General features: G+C 40.5%; 2 protein-coding genes across 3 annotated transcripts in view; both read right to left on the bottom strand.

Moving 5' to 3' along the window:
- abca3b (ATP-binding cassette, sub-family A (ABC1), member 3b) overlaps positions 1 to 5,788 on the bottom strand; it is a 29,090-nt gene extending 23,302 nt beyond the window's left edge. Inside the window, exons 1-3 of the mRNA XM_084370507.1 lie at positions 5,428 to 5,788; positions 4,310 to 4,403; positions 459 to 705 (exon numbers count right to left, since the gene is read on the bottom strand). Of these exons, the coding sequence (XP_084226633.1) occupies positions 459 to 705; positions 4,310 to 4,363 (301 nt within the window). The 5' untranslated portion in view covers positions 4,364 to 4,403; positions 5,428 to 5,788. The remainder of the gene's footprint in view (positions 1 to 458; positions 706 to 4,309; positions 4,404 to 5,427) is intronic.
- Positions 5,789 to 7,292: 1,504 nt separating this feature from the next.
- ccnf (cyclin F) overlaps positions 7,293 to 21,973 on the bottom strand; it is a 31,599-nt gene continuing 16,918 nt past the window's right edge. The window contains exons 1-17 of one of the 2 annotated variants that reach the window (XM_084371681.1): positions 19,016 to 19,288; positions 18,039 to 18,193; positions 17,778 to 17,884; positions 17,630 to 17,697; positions 17,268 to 17,464; positions 16,807 to 16,860; positions 16,329 to 16,433; positions 16,098 to 16,175; positions 15,437 to 15,591; positions 14,753 to 14,917; positions 14,396 to 14,519; positions 14,125 to 14,305; positions 13,881 to 13,968; positions 11,486 to 11,585; positions 11,226 to 11,359; positions 9,515 to 9,693; positions 7,293 to 9,179 (exon numbers count right to left, since the gene is read on the bottom strand). In XM_084371681.1, the coding sequence (XP_084227807.1) occupies positions 8,740 to 9,179; positions 9,515 to 9,693; positions 11,226 to 11,359; positions 11,486 to 11,585; positions 13,881 to 13,968; positions 14,125 to 14,305; positions 14,396 to 14,519; positions 14,753 to 14,917; positions 15,437 to 15,591; positions 16,098 to 16,175; positions 16,329 to 16,433; positions 16,807 to 16,860; positions 17,268 to 17,464; positions 17,630 to 17,697; positions 17,778 to 17,884; positions 18,039 to 18,193; positions 19,016 to 19,028 (2,343 nt within the window). In that variant the 5' untranslated portion in view covers positions 19,029 to 19,288 and the 3' untranslated portion in view covers positions 7,293 to 8,739. Of the gene's footprint in view, positions 9,180 to 9,514; positions 9,694 to 11,225; positions 11,360 to 11,485; positions 11,586 to 13,880; positions 13,969 to 14,124; positions 14,306 to 14,395; positions 14,520 to 14,752; positions 14,918 to 15,436; positions 15,592 to 16,097; positions 16,176 to 16,328; positions 16,434 to 16,806; positions 16,861 to 17,267; positions 17,465 to 17,629; positions 17,698 to 17,777; positions 17,885 to 18,038; positions 18,194 to 19,015; positions 19,289 to 21,973 lie in introns of those variants that run through there. The other variant, XM_084371680.1, reaches the window with a different exon arrangement.

Genomic DNA, 21,973 nt, shown 5'->3' with positions numbered 1-21,973 from the left:
TTCAGTTTTTTAACAGATTAAAGTAACAAGATACAGCATGTTAATTGGAAGGATTTAGATGTGATTGGGCTTTCTTGTGTTAGCAGGTGATTGGCCAGTGGCAGATGAAAATTATTGTAATTGTTTCATGCCTGATTTTTCTAATCAAGATCCATACATTATATATATTATTCCCTGAGAAATAAACCAAGATGGGGGAAAAACGTACAATCTCGCACTGTTAAAGAAAGTGAGTAAATATTGTCTTTATCCAAATCCGCACTAAACGTTAATGAGGTCTATTCTGGGCCGAGACCCATCCTCAGTCCAAGTTTCGTGGAAATCCGTTCAGTAGTTTTTGTGAAATCCCTCAGACAAACCAACAAACCAACAGGCCAACAAACAAATGGGACACGGGTGAAGACATTTATAGTGTTGTATTGAACCTGCCGCCCATTTCCTGCCCGACTATGACCTACCTGAGGAGATGAACAGCATGCTGCGCACATCCTCTGCCACCTGACGCACCACACTGGAGTTACCGGGCACATAAGCCAGCTGTAAGTTTTGAAGATAACTAACGGGAAGTTCCTCAACAGCATAGCTCTCATAGACCGTGGCATTCGGGTAGTCCTTAAACGGCACCTTCTGACGTAGCACGATGAGGATGCTGGAAAAGAGTAGAGGCAGGAGTATCTCCACCAGAGTCACCAGGATTTGACGTTTCTGGAGAGCAAGAATAGAGATAATCGGTCATTAATGATAGATTTAAAAAAAAAAGAGTGAAAGAGGAATGAAGGGTTTGAGAGAATATAAGGTCATAAGAAGAATGAACTATGCTATATTTGACAGATTATTCATGACTTTAAGTAACTCAAACGTCCATGAAAATTAATAAATGCCTCCATATTTCAGCCACAGGTGAGCCATGTAACATGAATTCCCTTTTATCTCCTCAGACACCTGAACTGAGAGCGCTGCAGCTTTCAAAAGAAAACGCGACCCCATTTCAAAATGCTAACTACAAATTATTTTCAGTCAAGGTGTGGGCATCAATTTATTCTTTTCACACCAGTCAGATTTGGAACCAAAGGATTTCACAGACAGTTGGAAAATAACATAATTTATATGACGGCCTCCTGCTGTTGAGTGACTGGAGTACAAAGTGACTTGGACAGTTTCAGGACATTACAGTCAATCTCAGAGGGGTGCCAATATCAGACCTTCACCACTCAATCAAAACGATCACTTCGAGAGGAATAAATGCAATTTAAGAAAAGAAATCTTCCCTGTTTATAAAATGTGACTGAATGCATATATATTAATGCATTTAAACCAAGTGTTTTGTGAAAGGCTGCATAATAACCTGAATACTTATGGCTTAGTCAGTGTTGTTTACTTTCATCGGATATTATGTGAACTGAATAATAGTGTTTTTTAGATTAATCCTTTATTTTATGTATTATTGAATACATGTCTACACTCAGTAAGGGATCAACATTTGTATTGTGCTGATATTGAAACACCAAATTCCTAGTGCTCTGTAATTCAAAACCAGACCAATACATTTGGTTATATAAAATCAGAAAAATGTGCTACCGTTTGTTGAGCACAGATCATAGTTTTCAATCACAAATCATCGTAAAACCCACTGTTTAAAAGGTCATATTATGCTTTTTGAGTTTCTGCCTTTCCTTTATTGTGTTATGAAGCATTTTTGTGCATGTAAAAGGTGTGCAAAGTGAAAGAGCATAAAGTCCATGCCAAAGGGAGTTACTCTCTCCCACAGAAAACACTGCTCCTGCACCGCCTGAAACGCCTGGTTTGGAGTTGAGCTTTTACTTCTGTAACTTATGCGTGTCACTATGTAACAGGCGTTCTATAAATATATATTTTTATATATATTATTAAATATATACACTCCGGTCAGTCAGCAGTCATACAGTTGCTACTGCTGTAGCGGCGTTATTTTAGATCACACTACCTTGCTCGGCATGACCCACTCTACTCTGCCTCTGATTGGCTACATCCTGCCTGTTAAGTAATGCGCATGTACAATGTGATGTCTCACTCTGCAGCAATGCACCATATGAGAAAAATAATGTGTTTTTTGAAAGTTAAAGTATGTAAATATATTCTACTAGAACCACCAAATAAAAGTATGATCCTGAAAATTAGCATAACATGACCTCTTTAATAAAAAAATAAAATAACTCAAATTTTTTTACTTTTGTCAAGCATTGTACGCATTTAACCGAAACCACTGTAACTTCTACAATGAGTTCCTTTCAACCGTATGTTCAGTGTCAGTGTCCAAGACAGTCGAGACTGCCATGGTGCCTCTAGTGTCAGTGGAGCAAAGGCCAAACAGGAAGTGGTGAACTGGGAACTCAATACATCATTGAATAACACTGGGGTAAATCGTTTCAAGCACTATCAGTGAAAACATGAGCTATCGCCTACAAATCATTGATAGACAAAATGCTGTTTAAGCTCAGTGATAACATTCATGAGTATAGCACACGAAAGGCAAAGAACTGAAATCCCATAAGCTTGTCACGTTACATGGCATGTAAGTTAAAGGATAAGTTCACCAAAAAATGAAAATTCAGCTATTATCTATAGTATATAGTATCACCTGACTATATATAGTCAGGTGAAAGTTTCGCAGTCCACAAAACATTCCTGGAGCTTCGCTGCAAAACAGCGCTGCAACATTCTCGTAAACAACTGAAGTGGATGGGGACCAAGTCTTTGAAAGCCCACAAATCCCAAACTGATTTGAAAATATGTTTTTTACACCCTTGATGCGCAGTCGAGCTCATGCACCTGCTTCAGATGGGGTGTGTGGAAACGCTATTAGAATAACATCTTTTCAAGTCAATTTGGAATCTAGGAGCATCCAGAGACTTAAGTAGTGGTGTAATCTATGTTTCCTTTCAGTTTTTTTTTATTTTTTTACATTATAGAACAAATCCTCATCTACTTCAGTTGTTTAGGAGAATGCTCCAGAAATGTTTGATGAACTTCAACCCTTCACCAGACTTTCCATCAACATGGGGCTGATGAGATAATGACTGGATTTTTCATTTTTGGGGGAACTTAATCCTTCAAGTCTCTAACTGGGTCAGTTGGTCCCACACCATGGGACTAAAAACAGGATGTCCCATAAATACAAGGTTGAATTATGTGTGGACACTGTAAATCAGAATTACAGTGTCCACACTTTGCTCCAGAAGGTAAAATGTTGTAATTTTAAGTGATTAACATGCAGCCTGGGTCTGTTTTCTGCAGCCAAAATGGAGAAGCAAACCGACAATGCTCAGTATTTCTTCCTGTCTGCTCCTAATGGAGTCTCTGTGGTCTCTAGACAACCACGACTGGAGTAGCAGCGAGTGGATAAAGAATGTTGGAGCAACAACCTCACAGCAAGCATGCTATAAAGCAGATAGCCAATTCCATATCTGAATAGTTGTGCAACCATCAACTGATGTTAAGGTTCAAAGTTATGCAAGCTGCCATTCAGAACAACACACTGGCACTGTTTAGCTTACAAATTCTTTCTTATCTTCTGTAAACTGAGCACAGCCCCTGAATTTGAGGATATGGTTTTCTAAGAACTACACAAAAGCACAAACCTCAAGTGAACTGCAAATGTAAGGCGCCTTTGTCTGCCTTGGTGATTTTGGCTTTTGATAAAGCGTGTGTAACCTGACAAACATGTTTACCAACAATTGAAAAAGTAAAAATAACTCATAACTTTTCACCCGCATTCTTTCTCCTTATTCTTTAAATTTGATGTATTTATCCACTCTCTATTTTACTTTTTTGTTTATGTTTGTTTTCGATATTCTTACTTACAGCAACAGACTTCAAGTGACTGATTAAAAAATAAAAGTAGATGTCTGCATAGATATGTGAATCTGATTGTAATCATTCCTGTCTCATGATCTTGTCTCATGTCACAACAATAAAAGATGTAAGGAACATCTTAAAGCGATTCCCCCCCAGAAGATAGCCTTATAAGGCTGGGAAAGCATGTGACAGCTACTAGCTGGTTGACCTAGCGAGAGTCTGTGTGACACAACAACAGTGCAGGCACGCTGTATATTATTGGGGTCAACCAGTTGCCTGGTAGCTGGGTAACATCATAAGTTTTAGAATACAAATTGTTAGTCAGTTTACTGTATTTATGATGCTCGCTTAACGTGTATAACTCAACAAATACTGTCACACAGGCCTCTGCTCTGTAAATACAGCTACCTCTGACAATTCACAGTTGAAAACAGTGTCAGCCCTGAAAAAGGACATACATGATTTGTGAACTCACCTGCTGAAGATAGTTTTTCCACACCAGTAGTCCAAATTGTCGTGCGATAGCCATTTTTAAAATAGGACACAGTCCAGTCAGCCTTCTACAGTGGCTGGAAACAGAAAAATAATGACATTTTTTTAGTTTCAGCACAACGTTAAAAGTACAATGTGCTCTTTTTGAAAAGGTTTCTTGAGGCTGCGTTGTTCTAAACCTTTTTCGACCAACAGTGATGCTATAAAGTTTTCTGATTTCAGTTTTTATTCATGAAAAACTCCAGAAACCAAAAAAAAGAGAAGTGAAATTGAGCAACATGCAGTCACAATTAGCATGATGTTTGGTATAATCACAAGATAGAGATTGGGAAACAAGACTATGGTATCATAAAACGAAAGGGGTGGTTATCTGCTGGGAACTAAGACCAGTTGGGAAAAATAAAACCACAGGCAAATGACTATAAGATTGAGAAGAAGAAAAACGGTGGTTAACGTCCATGATTTGGATAGTGACAGAGACATCTTCATGCCTGATTTAACAGCCCACGCCAACAGGATATGAACTTGTACTAATACTGACAGTCACATTTGCAGTTATAGACAAATAACTACAGATACAGCAGTCAGCTCTGCCTCATTAGATTTCAATTTCACAGCACACGAGTTCATAAATGTAATAAAGTAGTCATACTGGGACTGTCCGGATTCACACTAGTGCCATTCATCTCTGAGTAGCTACATCCCTTTCACGATACATCAGGGGTCAGTGAGTGTCTTATCCATGTAATTGGATTCAGAAGATCATGTGCAACATGATTACAACGACCATTTCTCTTTCAGCATCTTGTAGGAAACAATAAACAAGCCATTAGAGATGTGTTCCTTTTCCATAAAAACAAAAAAACAGCCCTGTTCCTCTCTGATTGGTCCAGAGCAGGCTTCTGGGCCTCCTGATTGGACAGTCGACCTGCCCGTCAATCCCTAAGGATTCTGATGAATGCTAATGATGGAGCTGAGGGACAAAGCTAGGTATTTCTTAAACACAACGTGCTGACTCACCGACATTATGACACTTGGCACACTATTACTCATTACATGTTTGATTCGGACGTGTTTCACAACATTGTTGTGTCAAATTACCTCAAATAAAAGCGGGTTTCGGCATGTGAACTTCACGAGCTGTGGTCCCTCTTCCTGGTGGAGGTGAAAACAATTCCTCCTTTTTCTCTCAGACCGACAACAAAACCATCACGGCGGGGCTTCTCCCTCCTTTCACCGACACTGTCGAGGCTCGGCTAGCATTAGTGGAGCCACGGGGACGTCTGCAGCCCGGGTCCAGGTTATTCCCCCTTCAGTTTGCTGCCTTCTAGCGAGGCGATGACATTGCACCAGCGGCTTGATAAGACCGAGAATTCATCGTGCGAAGCGCAGCGACAACCGTCAACAAAACACCTCACGTGACCTCAGTGGAGCAGAGTGTCACGTGATCTCTACAGCTGGGCTTGTAGCCATATATACCTAATAGTAATATAATGTATGTGCTGTGGCTATTTCTGTATTTTTCCATTAAATGTCTTGTACCAGTGCTGCTACTGAGTGTTGTGGTCATTTATTATTATTCTCTCAAGAATATTTACCTTTTTTGTTTTTTTCTATAATGACATAATGAGACTCACCAGTGCAATGTGGTTGTGATGAGCTCATGAATTCAACTTTTTAATCTCCAAACAAAGGTTTACTATGTACAGTATGCCCTTCAGATGAGATAGGATAAAATAATCCTTTGTTAGTCCCACAAGGGGAAATGTGTAATATTACAACAGCAACAGTGTAACAGTGGCAGTTTTTTTTTTTTAAGTAAAAAAAAACAAAAACTGTAGAAATGAAAGAAACAAAAACTCAAAGTTGCACTTTGTAGTTTCAGGGAAGACATTTTAATCAGAAGAGAACATGATTTTTGTGCCTACACAACCTACATCAACAAACTTGAAAACTGAATAAATAAAATGATGATGTTTGTTATAATCACAAGATAGAGATTGGGAAACAAGACGATGGTATCATAAAACGAAAGGGGTGGTTATCTGCTTGGAACTAAGTTCAGTTGGGAAAAATAAAACCACATGCAAACGACTAAAAGATTAAAAAAAAACGGTGGCTAACGTCCATGACTTGGATGATAAGATGGTGACGGACAGAGACATCTAAAATGAGTCGCTTTTAGCTTCATAATGGCTTCTTAATGGCTGGACACCACAATTTCCATAATACAACTCATTAGTGTCTTTTAATTAGGCCCTCCCAGCTGGGTGAACTACCTCTTTTCTATTTTGTATTCTCTCAGACTCCTCCAGTGCTGCAGGAAGACAATGTTTCCCGCTGGCTGTTAAAGGGTGAGAAGTACTGCTCATAAAGGTTAATTAAACTTTATGGGAAAAATTCAAAAATGAGTTATAGGGAAAATAGAGACTTCTGAGTTTCTATTTTAGTCATGAGCTTAGTGAGCTTTCCTGAGTTTGTAAGCGGCTGTTGAATTCGCCTAAAAGGACAGCGCTCTTTAAAAACAAATATTGAAAAAAACATTTGACTAAGCACACAACTGAAACATTTCATAACTAAGATAATGTAGACACTCCTCCTAGTGGGAGTCCTTTTCACAGCCCCAGTATTTATTCTGTGGGTACTGCCCTGTGTAATAGTGCCCTCTGGTTTGGCCTGCTTTTGAACACAACTTCAATCTCTAAACCAAAACAGATACGATTTAAAAATCTCTTTCAGACAGCCCATTTATTTCTTTTTATGTTTACATATTTCTTCTCCAATTTGCTTGTGAAGAAAAACACAAGCAAATGTGTTGTTTGTTTGGGGAAAGGATACAAACTGCAATAATCCCACAGATTCTTATTATAAACCTCCGTCTGGCTCAAAGTAATCAGGGAACAATAGATGTATTAAAAATTAAACTGTCTGTGTGGTTACAAAGGCATGAAACATAAGACTAAAAGGAAGCTTGCATGATGGCTTCTTTTATTTGAACTCAATACAAAATTACATATTCACATCACAGGTCTATTGAGAAAACACTGTTACTGGAGAACAAACAGGTTTCACAAAGAAAACTGCCTTTTTGGAATGAAGCAAAAAACAATTTCAAGTAGTGGCATTTTCTTTGTCTTTCTAGATTTATACATATACTACTATGTACAATTATAAAACACAGGAGAGAACCAGTCTGGCGTAACAGTTTTAAAATTTACAGTCAGTCAATCATTTACACACCATGTCCTCGCTGCGCTGAATGGGGCGTAGAGTACTTTCAAAGCTCCGAGTTATAATTTTCATTTAGCGTCCGAACTTCCCCCTCTCACTCCAAGAAGGCAAAGCAAATCGAACAAAAACATGTCAGCATTGATTGTTCACGCGAGGAAATGATTACATTTCATTGAGCTGCGCTCCTTCTGTGATGATCAAAGTGCTCGACATTCATTCAGACGGGAGGAAAAGTGGGTGAAGTCCAACTCCTCAGCATCAGGTACCTCATTAAATCTGAGCAAAACACTTGGATGATGAGGTGAGGTTCGTACGATACTCATCCAGCTGGACATTGAGCATAGTGTGTCAATATTTCAACAGTTAACCTCTTAATGCCTTTCGGTGCCTGGTTGGATCAGCGTGCTGTAGATCTTTTCTCGACAGCACAACTGATGTATATGTACAAGACTCAAGAAGATGCAGACTACCAAAAGACTCATTTCACAGCTCTGTTTCTCTGTAACTAGAGGCCCCTGAAAACACAAATGACACCACCACAGTACCTTTGGCAAACACACGCAGAACTAAGGACAAAACTGAACAAGAGAAATTCATACAATCATTTCTTTTTTCGGCTTATAATGCAGACATTTCCATCAGATAGATGACAGTAGTCACCTATGGATGACATTCACCAAATACAAGATAGGTACTTGTACAGACAGTGCATCTCAGAAACTATGATAACCAAAACAATTACAATAACATGAAAGCATGTGTTGATGTTTTTTTCCCCACAAGATGATCTTGTTTTTCTTCCAAAAATAAGTCCATGAGGTTTCATTTCTTTTACATCTAAGGTAAGCTGAGGTTGTAGAACAGAATTTGTACTTGGGTCCTGAGGAAAGTCAAGTCATGTTCCAGTGGTTTCAGAGCTGACTGCAAGTCTTTGATCAAGGGAGGTATTTCACTGTGCCTGTAAACCTGTAAACTAAATGTAATGCAATGCAATAGAACGGCTAGTTTTAAAAAGGTAATTCATATTCATTTTCCCTTTCTTGTCCTGAAACTTTAAGTCTCTTGATCGTTTGGAAGTATGGTGAACCAGTGCAGACTGACAGCATCGAGAACAAAGTGCTGGAGGATGATAACTGAGCAGGTGGTCTGTGAGCTGCCTGAGGCCAGTCGAACAACCGCTGTCTATAAGCTCAGAAACCCTGCACTGGCAGTATACTTATCTCCTTTCCCTTCTTCTTCTCCTTCTCCTTCCACCTCACCTCCACTATGAGCCGCCGAGTTTTTCCTCTTCACTTGTTTGCTGGAGGTGCCCCGGGGCCTCTGCATGGGCACCAAAAGGCGAAAGCCTGGCTGGGCATTGGCGGAGGCTGCACCCAGGGACGTGGTAAAGGTCTTGAATGTGCAAGGCATGAGGATGGAGGGGGGAGAGGAGGAGGCTGTGGATGAGGGGCTGACACTCTGGACGGAGGAGTATCCAGAGGAGAAGGAAAGAGGGTCCCGATCCTTGCTCACCTCACTTTCTGCTTCACAGAAGCTGTCTTCATCGCTGGACAAGGCTCTGCAGTGCTCTAGTCTTTTGTCTTCGTCAGTCAGTGTGTGCAGTTTGATGGATATCATGGAAGCTATTGAAAGAGAAGAGGCGTCAGAGTTTATAACAGTGAATTGTTTTAGACAAGATTTACACAAAGCACAGATGCCAACACGCTCTGTACAGCTACCATCATCCATCCTCATTTGTTCCTGACTGTAAGTCTGCATAATATTAAGGCTCAAGAGTATGTGCTGGTTTATTATGCTGGATGTTGCAACTGCTGAGTCATCCCTAACCACGTAATGTCCTAATGGAGGAGTGACTCATGCATTACTCTCCTCTCTATATACGGATTAGATCATTTATATACACTTCAGGGAAAAACACACTAGAATAAATACACCCAGACCCTTACTCAACACTTACAGTCTCCCTCTTTCTCCCCCTCGCTCTCCTCCTCCTGGTCCCCCTCGTAACCGGAACAGGAAGTGTCCAGGCTCCAGTCCAGGATGTCACCCAGCAGCGTCTCTTCCTGATTGGACAGCTCTGCTGTGGGCGTGGCCACGAAGCCAGCTCTATGGGCCTGCATGGCGTCATCGCGTCTCCTGGGGAAAAAGTGTACAAGCAGCATTGTTAACATCAGGTCACTGGACCATCTCACAGATGGCACAAACAACAAACAACTTCTAGACAAGACAGTTCACGCGTCCCGTTTGTCACGGAGCACAGAAGAGAGGCGGGGGCGCTGGTCCTTTTACCGTCAGTGGGTGAGTCGTTTCTCATAACATTTAACATTATGTGTTGAAAGGTTGGGAGCAACAGTATGTGAATACAACAAGATATTGTGATGTGGGACAGTTTTTCATCAGGAATTTTGGATAAAGTAACTTTGTTACATGTGGTTACTTTAACAGGCTTTTTCTGGTCCAACAGTCAGTTGATACAATATCCTATTACCGTTTTCAAGGTATACCGTGTACATTTGTTTATTAAAGGTATGGAATTCTTTTGTATATTTATGTTATTAAAAATATACATTTTTATATATTATAAGTTTATATCAGGATTTATGTCTTTTAGGACATAATATCGTGTGAAATTTAAACCAAAATTAACATAATGTTAAAAGAGAGTTCAAACTCAGATTAATCAAATGGCCAGCAGGACAATGCACACTGCCACACCTCAAAAACTGCTCAGGAATGGCCCCATCTGTGGGATATGCTGGAACAAGTCCAATCCCTTTATTCATAATGAAGTCCCAAAGTTGAGCGGGACCAGGAGGCCCGCTCCAAAGGATGAAGTCACAGCATAATAGAACTGAAAAGCTTTTAGAGTCACATGAATATGGATTTCCAACCTCAACATGCATATTAACTCACGACTGCAGCGCTGCCTTGGTCCTCAAGGCCTCTTACTGACTGTATTGACTGTATAAGTTAGGACTTTTGGAGCAGGTAGCTTTGTTAGCAGGGTTGTGCTGATATAATTGTGGTATTAACATATTTTCTCTGTTCTCCCTTTTCAGGTTATGCTCGAGAGGAACTCTAGTCTGTACAGCATCCAGTGGACTGAGCTATCATGCGCCCTTACAACAGAACTGCTGCAACAGATTAGAGTGGTCCTGTCACGCTTCCCCTACCCTGCCTTTATACATGATGTCTTCATCCTGGCTATTCAGAACCAACTGCCCTTACTGCTGGTGCTCAGCTTTACCCAGACCGTGCTCATCGTATGAGCTGTGGTGCAGGAGAAGGAGAGAAACCTTTTTTGTTAATTTTGCGTGTTCATGAGGATGATGGGTCTCAATTGGCTCCATTCGAGCTCTTGGTTCCTCATGTTCTTCTTCTCAGTTTCGGTCTTTTTTGTCATGCTGCTCCTCTGTATTCAGGTAAGTTACATTTACTAGATTTACTCAAGTTAGGCACAAATTTGACATACTTGTACTCAAATTTAGTTTTTTGTTTTTAACTTTCTACAGGTACACAGCCATTCTGTGGCAAATGCTGTTGTATAATATTTAATTGCATCAACATGCAGTTTATATTTAAATGTCTCTTTAATCAGAAAAATGTTTTTTTTTAACATCACCCAGCCCTCAAGTGTCTGAATGGGAATGTGTTGGTGACTGGCTTACCTCTTGCTGGTGCTGGACGGAGATGCAAGGAAGGTGTGGATGTCTGCGGGTTGACCAGTGGGACTGGGAGGCTCCATCTGAGGCTCCTCCTCAGGAATCTCCAAGATCTGACACAACTCTTTAAAGTCCATCATCTTGAGGGAGGCCATGAAATAATTATCAGTGACCAGTTTCAGTGACAACAAATGAAAGAAATGTCTTTATTTTTGATGATTTTTCCAATATCTGGAATAAAAAAAAAAAAAATACAAATCCAGTACCTTTTCTTTGCTGATGTGCTGGTAGGCGTCATCTTCAAACCGCTGCTTCACGCCGGTAAGAGACACGTGCCTGTAATCTTTGGGAACATCTTGGCTGAAACTAAAGGAGAAAGAACGAGGGGGAAACAGAGACAAGAAAAATGACTCAGTTTTATCCACTTTGCTTGCTACATCTTTATAATCAACTCTTGGGGACAAATCTCGTTACTTGTCCATTTGAGAATTACAGTTTGTCGATGGGATGCTCACCTATCAAAGTGACTCACCCCGAGGCACGTTTCTGTGACTCAGTTGGTGATTCACTGATGGTTACACACCCCCACCCCAGAGCATGAATGTCGCCTGCAGTCTTTTATGAATCTGCAGCTCTCTCCAGGCTTCAAGTTTGCTTTAATACCTTAATGGCCATCCATTTTCTTCGTCACCAGACGTTATAAACAATCTTATATCTAATCAGTGTTGCTATATGAGCATGTTGAAAACAGCCAGACACATCACCAATCAATTTTTCTGATCCGTTTGCGTGGGGGAAGGTGACGTAGTAGGTCTAGTTAAGAGTCAACGTGCAGTAAGATATCAGAAAATGGAGTGGGTCATTTTCAGTGTTTCCTCCAGAATACAGGCTTTGAAAGCTGCTGCATAGCATATTAATGGTTTAAATAAAAATAAAATATTAATTCCTTTTTATAGAAAGTCTGCTCGTTTCCACTGTCTTTGTATTCCCAGGCTATGAACAAGATCCTTGACTAGCTACATCAATTATGTCAAACACTTGAAACCTGGCTCATGACATGACTACTGATAATACAACACTAAGGCTCTGAAGGGGTTACGTTGTATAACAGTAAAAGAGATTTAACATGGCGCACAAAACTGCTGTCAAATAAAAAATGCAGAACAAGTTGTTCCCAACCTCGGGGTCGGCCATCACAAGGGATTCATGAGATGATCAACAAGAAAAAAAAGGAACAAAAACTGACTCTTTAAAAACTCTTTCATTTTGGGAAATGTATCTATTTACTTTATTTTTATATGTACTAGATCGTTTTAATTCTTCCCTTTAAAAGTAATCAAATCAAACAATCTGAATGAAAAAAAAAAGAAAAAGTTCTTTGCTTCAAGCAATCACAGCTTGAGGAATACAGTCCCATTTGATGAGGGATTGTGTGTTGACTTTGAATTGTTTGATAACAAAACATGCTCACTGGAGAGAGGCTGTCCTGAAGAGAAAGGGGGGGCGTGCAAGAGGGAAACAGTGAGGGGAGATGTTCCACTTTTTACAGAAGGCGTCATTCTCTCAGACTTTTATGACAGAACAGAAAATGCTAAGCCCTTAAATAAAAATTCAATATGTGGCCAGTTTTGCACTTCAATTTGGGGTGTTTTTTGATTAAAGTACAATAGCAATAAAGTCAAAGGAACGAATGTCCACTCAATGAACAAATCTCCCAAATAGTAGAATATTCAGGTCTAGCCATACTAATGAAATGTTTTATTTATCAGAACATTTTTTCAGGGTTTTTTTAATCATTATTAGCTCTCCATCTTCTACATTTCCCTGCTGTGAAGGAAAGAAACTACATATAGAAATCTATTCAAAATACATAAGGGCATAGCAACTCTCCTTAGCAACCGGCTTTTAAGTGAGACTGTAGATTTTATTAGAGTAAACGTTTAATCTGCAGGGATTTTAACACTACTTTACTTCAGAATGTATACGACCTCAAAATGCAGTTTATGGATCTGTAATTTAAAATACACAGAACAAATCAGTAAGTCCCTGATTGGTCAAATGCCATTTTGCAGAAAACACATAATTTCAACGTGCTGAACACTTCTCAGCCTTTAGAAAATGAACAAATATACAAGCTGGATAATGCTTTGGTTTAATAGGAACTGTGCTGCCTACAAAAAACAGACTAAAAACATAATTTACCAGTCAGAACCCACTTCACTCGTTCGCCTCGGTGACCACAAGCATAGCTAGGGGAGGTCAGGATGAAATGTCAAAAGCTTTTCTTTATAGATTGGACCACTTCAAAAGCTGTACTTTTTGAACTGATTACATTCATGACTTGGGGAGGCTCACCATGCTGAGGTCACAACAGATGAAGTGCCTTTGAAATGTGCCTTTCAAGACCAACAACAACAACACTATGTGCTTGCTCTCCGTCTTCCAGGTCATGATAACACCAATGAAGTTCTTATTAGGACTTCTTTCATCAGGGCTGATCGCGTCACTTGAAACTAATGAAAAACAAACTGTTCGAGTGTGCCCTGTTGTGAAGATTGCACAGGGCTGTCTCTATGTCTGTATGTATGGAGTTGGAGGAGAGGAAAAAAATGAATTGCTTGACTACCAATCCAGTCAAAACACACACTGTAAGTAGCTTACCATTTGACGTAGAGCAGCACAGAGAGGGAGGTGAGGTCTTGCTTGGAGAAGCCTGTGTAGTCGACTAACTGGCTAGGCCAGAGGGGAGCTGTAGAGGGAGATCACAAACATAAGTCAAGGTGAACATAAACTTAACATTCAACTAAACCTGTAAATTGTATCTGTTTGAAAGGACTATACTGCATGCATTTCTTTTGTTCAAACAGGCTGTGTTGTACGTCTGAGTCTCAGTGAGTGTTATTACCATAGTGATGTAGTGCTCGTGTAAGTAGTAGTGCAGCGCAGGCCAATTTGGCGGGTGGTGGCGTGGCGAGAGCAGAGTAGAGCAGCGACAGCTCACAGATGTAGCTGAATAGGTGAGTGGTTCGTCTCTCCAGAGGGAGGAGAGACAGCAGCACCTCTCCATAGTCCAGCAGCGTGGGGCTCTGACGAGAAATTCAGCAAATTCAATACATATACTCCAACAGATATCTTTTCAATCATTTACATTACAAAAGGATATTTGTTGTACTCACCCTGATCTTTCCCTCCAGCACAGACACAACCTCTCCCATCATTCGAACCAGGTCTTCATATCTGTAGGTGTTGTCTGTGAGCCAGACAGCTTCACGTATGGTCAGGATTTCTTTACTGATATAGCTGAAAAGAAAAGAACCAAACATTAAAAATAGAAACCCTTTTATTTTTCCTTTTTTGTTTGCCGCTTGTTTTGGTTTTTTTTTTACCATTTTTACATACATTTTATAAATCCTTCTTTCAGCCTCAAAGCTGGTTTCCCTACATAATCCCTTAATCAATACTGTGTCACAACATTTACATTAAAAAGGAAAGCACGGAAAGATTTCAGATGTTAAGCTTGCATGTATTCTCACCGAGTACAAACTACCATGCAGGCGATACCCAACAGCTGGAGGCGAGCCTTGGGGACTGAGCGCAGAGCCAGGTAGCGGTCCACACAGCCCACTGTAACATGCAGCGTCAGGCTGGAGAAGTCCTTCATGGTGGTCACCTCCACAAGCCAGTCCACCAGGATGTACCTGGAAAGGCAGAAAGACAGGGAGAGGAGGAGAAATTGAGGGTCATTTGTATTGAAAAAGACAGGATGATTGATCAAGATTTAAGTCTTTTAATAAATAAATAAACAGTCTGTGACCCCCATGCCAAAGATCTTGTGCTGAATGATAAATTGAACAATGTTATCGCACATTTCAGATTTTGCTCAGATTGTGCAGGCCTGCTACACAATAAACTAGCAGACATTATCTGACCTTAAAAATTATTCACAATGGCAAAATCACAACTTAAAATCTGCCTGACGCCTTTGGGGTGTGTCCACAGGGAAAAGGTTCAACTTTCTTTTCTGAGAGACCTCTGACTTGTGCTGGCGTTCTGTTTCATCTACCCTTTAGTAATGTCATCAAAGATATCTACAGTGATCAAAACAAAGCGAGTCATCACAATGACTAACAGGAACATTCAATTGTCTCGAAAGATATTATTCACCAACAGACTTATCATTCCAGTAATAACATGGTGGAGTTTCTGTTCCCGTTTACCTCATGGTGTCCTTGATGCCTTGTCTCAGGATGGCTTGAGAGGAGGGTCGTGATGCCGGGTTAGAGGAACTAAAAAGCTGGGCCACTAAGTCAGAGCAGGCTTTTGACTCCAACCCCAGTGGATTCCCACTGCTGCACACTTTGGCCAGGGAGAGCTGCAGCAAAGAAAAGACTGTTAAAAAAATGTTTCAGAAAGGCTTAAAATGACCTTACAACTTGTTGAATTGGGTCAACCTAAAAGTGAGTATTGCAACAGTCTGCTGCTGTAAATACAAAGCTTGTGATTTGGATGAGTCACATTTTTGTGATTCATTGGTGCCACTTTGGCAAAGCTTTGAAAGACGTTATACACGCAAACGCACACAAAAAAACTAAATCAACAGCTGTCAAGGCCTCTTGACATTGCCTGAAAGTGCTTCAACAAGTTCCAAATCTGGACAAATGGAGGAGTGGGAAATGAAAATGAGAAATGAAACAAAACAACAGCTGAAATGCTGTCAAAAGACAAACACTTCACTTCTTTTGTGTTATTACAGTAAATGGTTGGGGAAATAAAAAGCTGCTGACTGACAAATAAGATCATCACAAGACTGAAAATGCACAACGACACATTAAATCAACTGCTGCGGTAATTGGCAATTTTCTGCGTTTAATCACACACCTGTGCCTCCCAGCATCCTTTGCCAGCATAGTCTCTGAGGGTCCTGACACACTGGAGGTACCTGCCTGGATCTGCCATCTGAAATTCAAATACATAAAAACTAATCAAAAAAATAAATTCAATTCATGTTTTGGCAAAACATCTTTCTGCCCACAATAAAATTGTTGATACATTAATACTTAATGTTCCCAAGAAAACCATTAAAAAACGAAATGAGAGATTCACACTCACAGCTGCTTTCCGGTTGTGCTCCCACAACAGGTAGGAGCTCTGTAGACAGCCAGCCTGTGACGACTGCTCCAGCATAGATATGGCATCGGAGCGCCTTTCATCCTCCTGGAAAATGTAACACGGTTTACAAAACGTTCTGTTCCTAGACACTAACAAAGTGCTCATCTACATAGAAATGCTTGAGTGTCGTGATCCTGAAAAATAAACCAGCGTTCTGTGTAAGCAGCGTGAAATCATTTGTCACACCATTAAATAGCAAAGCACACCAGGGCTGTGAGTAAGAAGACTCAACAGGGACTGTGAGGCAACAGCTGTGTTAGATGAAGAGGAGAAAGCAACTATTAGCCCATCTGTGCTGGTAATGACTAGTCAGCCGAACCCAGCACACAGCCATACACTTTGATTGGAGGCTAATAGAAACTAGGCACACCACACCCATTAAGAGATAGTCGGTTTCAGTTTTTACTGTCATACTCACTTCGAACAGCTGCAGAACTCTGGCCAAACAGTGCAGCAAGGGTCCTCTCTTCTCCTGCAGAGGAGAGAAAAATAAATTAATTATCACCAATTTAGTATCATCTTCTTTGCCAACACTCTGCAACCTGCGCAAAACTTTTTCCAGTTCAATGTAAATGTTTCTGTGAATTTGAACCATGGCAGTCTGTCAACTGAGCAATAAAAGATTTACCTTGTTTTGGAGCTTTATTTGGTGCCAGGTAAAAAGTATGCAAAGAAGTCAGAGTCAAAAGAGTCTGATTTTGATAAAGCATTTACATTACTGCCACTGACCTCAGACTTGCATTAATACCAGTAGAAAGGTAAAGATTTAAGAATACCATAAGTGCTCATCAATTGTTGACACAAGTTAAAAATGACTGCAGATTAAGTTTCTTTTGAGCTTGGTTAAAGAAGAATTACATTTGCAGCACCAAAACCTACCACGTTGCTGTCACACTCTGCCTTGAGACGGTCAAACACCACAGCTTTGCAGCAGCTTCCAGTGGGTGACCACGGTGGACGGATGAACACCCAGATGAAGGGATCCGCCAAGGGAGAGCGCAGGCTCTCCGCAAGGCTGAAGAAGTGCGAGGCCTTGCGACCGCATACATCCGCTCGCCCCTCGTCACTCAGCAACGCTGATGGAGAGAAACAAGGCCCAGGTCAAAAACAGTAGTCACTTGTGGAAATCATTAAGATGGCCATCTGACCAATTAACCCGGATGCTCTTCTAAGATAGATGCTTACATGTACTAACAGACATCTGTAAATGTTCAATTAAGGAATTGTGTAGTTTAACTCACGTCCTTCGTTGTACAAATAAGCGATCCCTAGCTTCACAGCAGCTTCAAAATTCCCTTTCTCAGCAGCTCTGTAAAGAGAGAAGTTTCAGGTTTAACAAAAAAAAGACAATATATTAGTGAGATTTGTTTTTGACAGAAGTGACTTTACCTTTCAAATAGCCATAATGTCTCGGGCCATGGCCACGTGTCCCTGAAACTGACCCTGGCCCAAACACTGGAGTGGTTGTCGACAATGTCCCGCAGCTGGGAGTGAACCTGTGACAGAAGAAGACAGTTGGTGCCTCAACAAAGAATGTGTGTGACCTATCAAATCAGGTGGTCACAAGATGATCGGGGGAAAACAAATCTGGGATAACATGTCACATGCATGCTAGAGGTTGTGCACCAGTGTCACAGTGTATATACTCACTGCTCTGACAGACAGCAGGTCCTCAGCAGAGAGGCACTGGAGCACACAGAGGAGGATCTCCTCAGGTAGAGACAGCAAGGTAAGGGCTGGAGTTCGCTTACGGACCCGCTTCCGTGCTGGGACTGAGTAGCATTTTGAACAACGACAGTGGACCACTGAAAGACAAAGTGGTGAAAAAATTAGGCAAATAGCAAGAAGTTCCCCATTTTGTTGCATGGCTCTCAATCAGCATTTGGAGTGCACACAAAACCACAAAAAGGAATTTCACATCTCAGTGCAGAGCTCACAAACTAATTCACACATTATCGCCAAGCAAATATTTGCACTTCATTTAAAGCAGACCAGTGGTCAATATGTTAGCTGGCAGTCAGGCACAGCAAGGTGAAGGTTATGGCTCCATATTCAAAACGCCTAACGTAAGGCATCTCCGGGTGGTCTAGCAGACAAGCCCTCTGTTTGAATGCTATAAAGTTTGAAATTCATGCAAAGACGAATACCTAAAAAGCGCCAACATGAGCATGTAACATCATATAAGTCAAGTGTGTTAAGCATTAAAAGCTAGTTAACGGTGGCGATGTGGGCATCTGACTGCGAGAAGTCAAACCGAGTGAGCGCCCAAATTTCCCTCCTGAGGTTCAAATGAAACTTACGCAAAGTTACGACTAGGTTTCATGAAGTTTAACATTGTATCATAGTTTTTAAATGAGCACGAACGTGTTTAATACCAAGAGGAGGCACGTTTTAAACAAATATTGCCCGTATTAATCCATTTGTGAGTACAGTAGCTTACAGGAGGACTCCATGGCTACCCCGGTTAACGTTTGTGTTGGCTAGGAGCTAGTGGAGTCACTAGTGCTAGCTTACTCCGTAAAATTGAAAGCATTTAGCACGCATTCACAAACATTCATTACATTAAGACATACTTATATTTATTCTAGTAAGAGCTGGTTTAAGTTGACTTCAGTTTAGTTACTTACCGCCCGCTTTCATTGCAAGTGTAGTGAGCTCTCCTCAAACAGCCTGTGATGCCTGTAGCTACAGCACTGAGCAGCGATTTAAACGTTACGGCGATGCTAGCTACTTTAACACAAACAAATATACAGACTGTTTGACCAGAAAAATAAAGATGTACGGTGTCCAAAAACAGTCCCCACAGCCTATGCCGTGCTGTAGTAGTTGACTAATACCGTAACAAGTTGTTAGCTCTCGCCTGGATTCAAATTCAAGCACGCGTCCCCACTTGTTGGACCCGCCCCAATGCTCCTCTAGGACCGCCCGCGCTCACCGTTTAAACTCCACATTCAATCTGATTGGTCGAACGTTGTGACGCCCATCTGCTACATAGTGGCTCTTTGATTGGCCAGCGTATGGAACGCCCGCAACGATTGGCCAGATTTTATAAACCGCAAAATGTCAGGAGATCATTGGACAACGTAACGCCATTTCGAAGTACGCGCTCGCCACGGAATGTCTTTGATTGGTTGACCTGATTATGAAGAACGTCTACGGGCACACCTATTTCCTGTAGTACATGGGAAATGTAGTGAAACAGGAAATGCCGTTTAAAGGTACTGTGTTTAAAGGGACAGGTGCACAGTCAGCTCCAGAGTGGATTTTGTGTTGTGTTAGAATGCAAACATTTACCAAAACAAGCAGGGCAAGTGCTTTAAACACCAAGTCCTTGTGAAACAATAATAGTTTAAACAGGAGTGTTGCTTAAAGTACCCCAAAGTCATACTTTTTAAAAGTTAAAAAGTGAAAGTCACTCATATGAATATTTCTTGAGTAAAAGTCTTAGAGTATCTGATATTGAATGCACTTATGTATTACAAGTAATTTTCTGACAATAAATGTACTTAAGTACCGTGCATTCATATATTTTATTTCCTCCATTTTCCCATTATAACAAGTTAATTTCATTTGTTTTCTCGAGATCTCGAGTTGTTATCTTGAAATAACAACTGCCGTTTTCCCGAGATAAAGGGATAATTTTCTCGAGATAACAAAACTTTGTTTTCTCAAGATAACGATATAATTAATTTGAAATCTTGAGCTGTTGTAACATTCATTTATGCTATTCATTCATTCAAGCATAAACGCACAAAACAAACGGAGAAACAGACTTACCTACAGTAGTGTTCAAGAAACCCATGGGTCAGCATGCCATGCCACTTGTGTGTGATGGAAATCTCAGGCCTATCATATCACAGTCATTATCTCGAGATCACGAATTAATTATATCGTTATCTCGGGAAAGCAAAGTTTCGTTATCTCGAGATCTCAAGAAAATGATCCTGTTATCTTGGGAAAACGGCAGTTGTTATTGCGAGATAATAACTCGAGATCTCGAAAAAAACAAATGAAATTAGCTCATTATCATGGGAAATCAGAGGAAAAAAAATGTATGAATGCATGGCCCTTTAGGGCTTCTGTACTTAAGTATCAAAAGTACAAGTAAAAGTAAATTATACATATATTTACATGTATGTACTGTATGTACTGCCTGGCCAATTATCAGATCCGATATTCAGCATTCATTTTTCTGATTATCTGAATCAAATGTGTTTTTTGGTTTTTTTTATCTGATGTTGCTAAAATATGTAAAATTCACTCATTTGGCTCAGATGCAGCATGCAATCTGAAAAATAACTAGTAACTAAAGTTATCAAATTAATATCGTGAGTAAAAAGTATGCCTCCAAAATGTAGTGGAGTGGAAGTATAAAGAAGCAGAAAATGGAAATACTCTAGTAAAAAACAAGTCCCTCAAAATTGCACTTACTGTAAGAGAAAACTTGAGTAAATGTACCTAGTTACACTCCATCACTGTTACACAGATATAGCTTGTGTCTGCCTTGGGCATACACTTTTTTTGGCTCCAGAGGAAGCTGCATATAGTTTGATATACTGCCTCCAGTGATGTCACTCACTGGCTAAATTGCATTGTGGGTTATGTAGGCACTAGGTTTTGAAAAGCAGTCCACTGGTCTATCACTGCATTCCTATTGCACTGTTGGACTCATTTTGGACAGTTTAACAGCAAATGATCAGAATCAATACAGCAGAATCAGAGATATTACCTTACCTGGTGCCTACATTACCCACAATGCAACCTTGCCACTGACTGACATCACTGTAGACAGTTTATCAGAATACATGCAGCTTCTTCTGGAGCAACAAAAGGCTTTAAATCCTGCCAATGAAACCCCCAACCCCACTTGACTCACATTATTGTGTTTGATTTGCATAATCTTAACATATAAAACTGTAAAAGCTCAATTTGAAAATACCCACATAGCATATATGTAACTCATCAGCCTTTCAGGTGGAGACGTGCCAAGTTTTAATTGTATTGGCTTAGCATGAATCTACATTACATACAGAAGCAGCGTAGTGCGTATTCAATAATGCTTGTCAGGTTGTAGGTTAATCAAGGAAAGTCCAAAGTAAACCTATGTGTGAGCAGTGGTTCAGCTATTAAAAATAACAGGGGAGCAAACAAGAACATTGACGTGTTCCTTGTAATGAAGCGAAATCATTATATCGGTTGCCTTGTCCTTTTGCACATCACACACGCGCGCGCGCGCTCGCAAAAAAAACATATTAAGTCATCAATACTTGTGTGACCGAACAGAGATGTTAACGGATAAAGCAACAGACTGGTTCGGCCTCTGACGCAGCTGCCTTTGAGGAAACGACTCAATAATTAGGAGCATTTTCTTGGATACCCATTGTGATTGAATCGACTATTCTCTTGGCTGAATAGTGTCTTCTTGATTGCTGCTCTTTAGAAGACGGTCATCATCAAGGAGCTGAGTACACTATGGCAGTAATCACTTGTTCCTTTCAGGCTCACTATTGATCTGCACATCATCTGCTCACCCTTTTCCCATCATTACCTACAAGAGCAAGTGTGCCACATCTCATCGACCACTC

The sequence above is a fragment of the Pagrus pagrus genome (assembly GCF_965226575.1).
Source record: "Pagrus pagrus genome assembly, chromosome: 13".
Classification (NCBI taxonomy): Eukaryota; Metazoa; Chordata; class Actinopteri; order Spariformes; family Sparidae; genus Pagrus; species Pagrus pagrus.
Note: the sequence above shows the minus strand (reverse complement) of the source record. Positions and strands in the feature narration are given on the sequence as shown.